Genomic DNA, 7,792 nt, shown 5'->3' with positions numbered 1-7,792 from the left:
CCACTATTATTGCCTCAAATACATGCTCTGGCCCTTTCTCTTGCTCTCCTTTGTGGGAATCCCATAATGCGCATAAGGGTTGGTTTAATGGTATCCATGAAGTTCCCTGGCTTAGTTTACTTTCCTTTATTTTTTCTTTGCTTCTCAGACTTAACATTTCAAACGACCGGTTTTCAACTTTGCAGACTGTTTCTGCTGCTTATTCAAGTCTGTTTGTGACCCCTCTAATGAATGTTTACACTTCGGTTCTCACAGATTTCAGCTCCAGAATTTTATTTTCTTCAAGGTTTATTTATTTTGAGAGAGGATGAGTGGGGGACGGACTGAGCTAAAGCCGGATGCTCACCTGAGCCCCCTGGGTTCCCCAGGCTCCAGAATTTTAAAAATAATTTCTCTTTGGTATTCTCAGTTTCTTCATCTACTGTCTTCCTGACATGAGTATTTTCCTTTTCGGCTCTGTAGGAGTATTATTTTAAAGTTTGTCTTCTAAAGTCTAAGGCCTGTTTTGTTAGGCTTGGTTTCTGGAGATTTAGGATTTTAGTGGGCCATGTTTCCAAGCCTTTTGATCTTTTGTCGAGATTTGGACAGTAGATGAAACACCCACATCACCCCTCTGCAGACTGGCTTCATGCAAAGAAAAGACTTCCAACTTCAGCCCAGCACAGAGGCCTTTTCTGGGCGCCGGTCTGCCCCGGGTCTGTGGGTATGCTTTGCTCCCAAAACCCCTGTAAAAATGTCTGCTTTTAAATCTGTTAATTTCTGTGAAGAGTCTCACAAGTCCAAGACCTAGACCATATGAGCACCTTCACATTGACAGACTTCACTGTTGTTTTTTAAAAGGTTTTATTTTTTTAAAGTCCTCTCTATGCCTGACGTGAGGCTCGAACTCACCACCCCAAGATCAAGAGTCGCGTGCTCCATGGGCTGAGGCAGCCGGGCACCCCAATGCAATCCCGTTGGTTTGTGGTCATTTTTTTTTTAATTTTTTAATGTTTTATTTATTTTTGATACAGAGACAGAGCATGAGAGGGGGAGGGGCAAAGAGAGAGAAGGAGACACAGAACTAGAAGCAGGCTCTGAGCTAGCCGTCAGCACAGAGCCTGACACGAGGCTCGAACCCACAACCGTGAGATCTGACCTGAGCCGAAGTCGGAGGTTTAACCGACTGAGCCACCCAGGCGCCCCGTGTGGTCATTTTTTTATCATTCAAATCCATTCCACCTCTCCTTTTGACCACGCGCGTCATCCTGGTGGTCTTTGGGAAGAAGGCACTGACAGAACCATGATCTAAGTTTTTGGAATTGAGGATGATGAGAAATTTAATTACAAAAACTTTGGCCACAGACTAAAAACTCACACTGGAGGAAAACATATTGGAACTTGGATGCACATGATGGTCTTCAGAATGTATAATGATAGCATTACAAGGTGACTTGAAAATCCACAACTGCAATGGGATGTTTTAATATATCCTATCAGGGAATGGACCCAACAGTTAAAAAAAAAAAAACATTTTAAGGAACATGTACATTGGCTTGAGTTTTAAAACATGTTTTAAATCACATACAAACATAATTGAAAATGTACCAAAGACTTATGTCCCGATGTGAGTAATGAGAAACACCCACAATCTGCCAGATAAGAAGGTGCTTATTTTCACATGAAAAGGCTTGTTTTCACAGAAATCAGTGCACAGTGCAGGGCAGGAGCAAATTACCATGTGGTTCCTCTTGGCTACACGTTGCCACTGTATTGGTGGAATCAGGAACACACAGTAATTAGGAATATTAGAGAACAAGGTGTTTGCTACACAAACTAGACCCTATACAAACACACTCCTGAGAAGAGGGAAGTTCAGTGCTTTAAAGATCATTCTCAGCCATGACGGTCCGGTGGACACATGATGGCTGGCAGGAAAATCCAAATGGCATCAACCTTTGCTGTAGAACTTGTGGTGACCTCTGTGGAAACTTACAGGTCTGATAAAACGGAAGCCAAGTAGCTGGTGGCAGTACTGAAAGTTAAGTTTTGTCTGGCAGGGCAGAAACCCAGCAAAATGGGCGGGAAGGTGTACGTAAAATTCCTATGGTGTCTATCACTGGCTGGACTGTGATTCCAAAAACTAAGGCCCTATTCCCTTTCCACCTTCCCAATCTCATGCAAGTGAGGCTACTGGTGAATTCTAACATGAAACTATAAAGAGAGCAGATTGTAGAAAATTGGGTCAAAGCATTACCCGTGTTGACCTAGTGCATTCCAGGAGTGCCATCTCCAATCCTACATTTGTGCGGGTTTTTTGGTCTCGTAAAAGGGTAATCTTCAAATTACAGTCAGAAGAAACGGCAAAGGGTTAAGGGAAAATATGTAAAGAGCAGTTCTAGTGAGATTATACTCTATGATAAACTCTGCATACTTACAAATTTATGCCTACAATTTACTAACCAGGGAGAAAATAAAGACTCTTTGGATTAAAAAAAAAAAAAGAAGAAACTTTTTCTTACATGAAAGGAGGAATATTTATAATAGACAAGATCCAGTACCTGTGACAGGAGGTCAAAAGGAAAATCCCAGCAAATACCAAAATGTCACTTTTCAATGGCCCCTTCATGTACAGAATAGTTAAAAGATTATATAAAAATTAATTCTTACATATTACAAATACACTTTAACTCACCCAGAGACCCAAGAGACATCAAAATGGAAAGACAGAAAACGTTGATAAGCTGATTTAAGGGAAAAGGCTACCTAAGCTTATGTTCTGTTGCTGAAACAGGGATCAGAGTGGTCTCGGCTCAACGTTCAGCTGGAAAGCAATGACTGGACGGTGCAGTCCAGTGACTGAGTTCCAGAACACATTTCACCATTTTCACCTTTGGAAGCATTTCTTTCACGTTGTGAATTCCCTGCAGTGCTGCCTGTGAATCTGCATCAGACTTTCCCATATCACTGACATTTATATCGTTTTTCTGCAGTGGCATTTGTTTTACAAGACTCCGTGTTCGTTAGGACTGAACCCTTTCTGGTATTTTCCAGTTAGAACTCCCCTATCTTGTGTGCATTCTCATCACGTGTTTATGTAAGGAGGTGGGCCAGTTGAAGGCTTTCCCACAATGTTTACATTCAAGAAGTTTCTCTCCAGTGTGAATTCTTTCATGGCTTCTGAACGAACTGGGGCGGCTGAAGGCTTTGCCGCACGCCTTGCACGCGTAGGGCTTCTCGCCGGTGTGCGTCCTCACGTGTCCGCGGAAGGTGGTGCGGTAAATGAAGGCCTTCCCGCACGCCTTGCACTCGTAGGGCTTCTCGCCGGTGTGCGTTCGTGCGTGCACCTGCACGTAACTGGAGCAGCTGAAGGCCTTCCCGCAGATCTTGCACTCGTAGGGCTTCTCGCCGGTGTGCGTGCGTTCGTGGATGCGGAAGGAACTGGGACAGTTGAAGGCCTTCCCGCACTCCTGGCACTTGTAGGGCCCGTCGCCGGTGTGTGTCATCATGTGTCTTCGGAAACTGGTGAGGGACACGAAGGCTTTCCCGCACTCCTCGCATTTGTAGGGCTTCTCGCCGGTGTGAGTCCTCCCGTGGATCTGCAAACCGAGGGGGGAGCGGAAGGTCTTCCCGCACTGGGTGCACTCGTAGGGCTTCTCCGCGGTGTGAGTCCGCTCGTGCCTCCGAAAGGACGTGGGGCAGCTGAGGGCCTTCCCGCACAGCTTGCACGTGTAGGGCCTCTCGCCGGTGTGAGTCCTCACGTGCACCTGGAACGTGGTCAGCCAGTGGAAGGCCTTGCCGCACTCCTTGCACTGGTAGGGCTTCTCTCCGGTGTGGGTGCGCTCGTGGGTTCGGAACGAGCTGGAGCAGCTGAAGGCCCGGCCGCACTGCGTGCACGCGTAGGGCTTCTCCCCGGTGTGGGACCGCTCGTGGACGCGGTACGAGCTGGGACAGCTGAAGGCCTTGCCGCAGGCCTCGCACCGATACGGCCCGACTCCCGTGTGGGTGATCATGTGCCTCTGGAAGCTCCCAAGGGAAATGAAGGCCTTGCCGCACTCCTTACAGGCGTAGGGCTTCTCGCCCGTGTGCGTGCGCGCGTGCTTTCGCAGCGAGCTGGGGCAGCTGAAGGCTTTCCCACACTTCTGACACGCGTAGGGCTTCTCGCCCGTGTGCGTGCGCGCGTGGCTGCGGACCGAGCTGGGGCAGCTGAGCGCCTTCCCGCACCGCTCACACCGGTAGGGCTGCTCCCCGGTGTGCGTCCGCTCGTGCGTCCGCAAGGTCTGGCGATACCGGAAGGCCTCCCCGCACTGCTGACACCGATAGGGCTTCTCTCCGGTGTGAGTCCTCTCGTGTTTCCGAACAGACTGGCGATACCTAAAGGACTTCCCGCAGTCCTTACACTTGTAAGATTTCTCTACGCTGTGATTTCGTTCATGTTTCTGAAAAGGCTGGAGATAACTGAAAGCTTTTCCACACTCTTTACACTTATAAGGCTTTTTCCCACACGCCTGACACTTGCGCGCTTTCGGTGGCGCGTGAGACCTCGTATGCCCGTTTAGGGGCGCAGGACGCAGGAAGACTTCCCCACGCGTGCCGCACTCCCACGGTTTTACTTCAGCAGAAGTTTTCTGGTTCAGATTAAGATGAGGAACAGGGCTGCGGGTTCCTCCACACTGACCACCTTCGGGACTTTGGCAGAGCCTCTCTACCAAATGACTCCTGGGAAAAGTAGATCCGAAAGTGCATTATTGATTTGTGACTTCCCTAGGATTACATTGGGGCGCCTGGGTGGCTCAGTCGGTTGGGCGTCTGACTTTCAGCTCAGGTCAGGTCTCATGGTTCATGGGCTCGAGCCCCGCATCAGGCTTCGTGCTGACAGCGCAGAGCCTGGAGCCTGCTTCCGATTCTGTCTCCCTCTCTCTGCCCCCCTTCCTGGCTCCTACTCTGTCTCTTTCTCTCTCTCAACAATAAATAAAACATTGAAAAAACAATTAAAAAATACTAGGATTGCATTGTTACAATTCATAGGAAAAGGATACGTTCTTCTGTCCTGTCTGAACTGTTTGAAAATGCATATTCTGCTCAACCATCACTGTTTTCTGAAAGCAGTGAGGGCCATATATGGAGTTGCTGAATACTGTTTCCAAATGCACTATCTTGCAAACACTGATCATTTGTCACATTTAAGAGAACACTGGTGAAATTTTTCTAGGAAAAAATACATCTGAAGCTGGGCCGTCTTGTGTCTGCTTCTTTAAAAATTTTTTAAATATTTATTTTTGAGAGAGACAGAGAGCGCAAGCAGAGGAGGGGCAGAGAGAGAGGGAGACACGGAATCGGAAGCAGGCTCCAGGCTCTGAGCTGTCAGCACGGAGCCTGATGCTGGGCTTGAGCCCATGAATCATGAGATAGATCATAAACTGAGCCGAAGGCAGATGCTTGACCGACTGAGCCACCCAGGTGCCCCGGGTCTGCTTGCTTTCACATTTTTGTAACAGACAGATTCCTTTGGACGGTCCTTTCCACCGTGAGGGCAACTTACCTCAGATTTCTTCCCTGGTTTTTGTACTGATCTTCAATGTTAGGGTCTCTCCACTTTTCCCCTACAATACAAACCCAGGAAAAAACCAATAAATTATGGCAGAATTATTACGTTACAAGCCCATGACGAGCTCTGCCCGTGCCTGGTTGCCAAAGTATTCCTTTTCCCCGCTCCAGACCAAAGAGCACTGACGGCCAAGAGACACACATCCTCTACCTGACTAGGTTAACGTGAGCTGTCACCCTTACCTATGGAGGCCAGGTTCCTCAAGGTTTCCCGCATCACGTCTCTGTAGAGTTTCTTCTGTGAAGGATCCAACAGGGCCCACTCCTCCAGGGTGAAGTTCACAGCCACATCCTCAAAGGCCACTGCGTCCTAAAACATCCCACATAGGTACGGAGGAGGATGGATGAGACAGCCCTAGGGATCTACAGCCAGGTCGTAAGTTCACATGAATCTGTGGTCTCGAAATAGTCTAAGGCTTGGTCATCAGAATCTCCACTCTCTATACACAGTCATTTCCTCATAAATTTTGTACTGTCACAAATGCATGAAAATTATTTCTACTCTGGGGGGTCTGGGGGGCTCAGTTGGCTAAGTGTCAACTCTTTGATGTTGGCTCAGGTCATGATCTCGTGGGGCCTGAGATGGAGCCCCGCGTCAGCACAGAGCCTGCTCCCTTGCTCACGTGCGCATGCTCTCATTCTCACAATAAATAGAGCTTACAAAAAAAAAATTTGTTCCTACTTTTACTATGTTCACGTCAAGTCTCATTGCTTTCTAAGCATAATGTCCCAAGCACACTGGAAAAGGACCTAATATACAAGTGAAAGAAACATTTCCACTTTAAGACCACCAATTCCTTCTGAGAAGCAGCTCACCTCCTTCCTGATCACCCACCATGTCACACAGTGCTCAACGGAGCAGAGGGGCACAGCCACACAAAATTTTAATGAATAAAAACACAGTGAAACTTTGAGAGCTTTTGCTTCTTTTTAAAAAAATTTTTTTAATGTTTATTTTTGAGAGAGTATAACCAAAGGGAGGGGTGCAGAGAGAGGGAGGCACAGAATCTGAAGCAGGCTCCAGGCTCTGAGCTGTCAGCACAGAGCCCGACATGGGGCTCGAACTCAGGAACTGTGAGTTCGTGACCTGAGCCGACATCAGGGGCTTCACTGACTGAGTCACCCAGGCATCCCAAGAGCTTCTGCTTCTATTTCCACAGCCAACCGTGAAAGGCCAGGAGGCCCGTGGGAATCCAGTTTAGAACCGGGACCAGCTAGCCACACTGTCCCCAAGGACCAGGCCATCGGAAGTAGTCAGATGCGGCTGGCGGAATGAAAGTTTTCTAGCAGAGAAGTGTTCATTTTCAGTTGTCTATAAAAGTACTGTTGGAGATTCAGCCATTCCCTTCCATCTGTGCCATTTCACGGTGTTAGGATGTGATTCGGAAATTACAGTTCATCGAAACTCAACACCCCACGAAGCCTCCCTCCTCAAGGACCTCGGGGCTGCTGCTCGCCGACTGCTAGCAGACATTAGCCCGAACACAGAGATGTCAGGACGCCAGGAGGGCCTTTCCCGGCAGAGCCCTCACAGCGTCCCCCAGGCCGTGCTGAGCTGGAGGACCTGGAGAAACGTGGCAATTTGCAAGAAAGTTCATTTGAAAGCCACAATGGTTTGATGGGGCACGCATCCATCATTATAAAACACACAAAAGGTTCAGCAGTGCTGGTTTAAAAATAACTCTATTTATATTGAGCGAGGGTGTGAGCAGGGGAGGGGCAGAGAGAGAGAGAGACAGAATCTCCACACTGTCAGAGTAGAGCCCGATGCAGGGCTCGAACTCACGAACCGTGAGATCATGACCTGAGCTGAAACCAAGGGTCGGACCCGTATCCGACTGGGCCACCCAGGCGCCCCATCAGCGCTTTCTTCTAGAAGAAGACAGAGCTTCCCCTCCCCAATTTCAGGAGGCAGTGACAGTCAACGAGCTGCCGTTTCTCTCACTGCTGTCCCCTCATGTGGGACACCGGCAGGACAGCCTAACCTCTTGGCGTAGATATCCCTCAGCTACGTACACCTAAATGCTGGTCTCTGAACAAAATCATTAACTCACTGAGGTCTCCGTGCAGGTGATGAAAAAATGGCTCCCACGCAGTAATTTGAGGTTTTTAAAAAATGATTTATTTTTGAGAGACGGAGACAGTGTGAGCAGGGGAGGGTCAGAGAGAGAGGGAGACAGAATCTTCTCTCCCTCCCTCCTCTCCC

The 7,792-nt window shown here is 48.4% G+C and overlaps 1 protein-coding gene across 2 annotated transcripts in view; it reads right to left on the bottom strand.

The window, feature by feature from the left end:
• Positions 1-1,394: 1,394 nt before the first annotated feature.
• The window catches only part of LOC115274671 (zinc finger protein 791-like), a 23,512-nt gene continuing 17,114 nt past the window's right edge, over positions 1,395-7,792 (bottom strand). Inside the window, exons 2-4 of one of the 2 annotated variants that reach the window (XM_029918081.1) lie at positions 5,770-5,949; positions 5,522-5,582; positions 1,395-4,698 (exon numbers count right to left, since the gene is read on the bottom strand). In XM_029918081.1, the coding sequence (XP_029773941.1) occupies positions 3,045-4,698; positions 5,522-5,582; positions 5,770-5,803 (1,749 nt within the window). In that variant the 5' untranslated portion in view covers positions 5,804-5,949 and the 3' untranslated portion in view covers positions 1,395-3,044. The remainder of the gene's footprint in view (positions 4,699-5,521; positions 5,583-5,769; positions 5,950-7,792) is intronic. The other variant, XM_029918080.1, reaches the window with a different exon arrangement.

The sequence above is a fragment of the Suricata suricatta genome, chromosome 12, assembly GCF_006229205.1.
Source record: "Suricata suricatta isolate VVHF042 chromosome 12, meerkat_22Aug2017_6uvM2_HiC, whole genome shotgun sequence".
Taxonomy (NCBI): Eukaryota; Metazoa; Chordata; class Mammalia; order Carnivora; family Herpestidae; genus Suricata; species Suricata suricatta.
The sequence above is the reverse complement of the archived record's forward strand: the minus strand, read 5'-3'. Positions and strand labels throughout refer to the sequence as shown.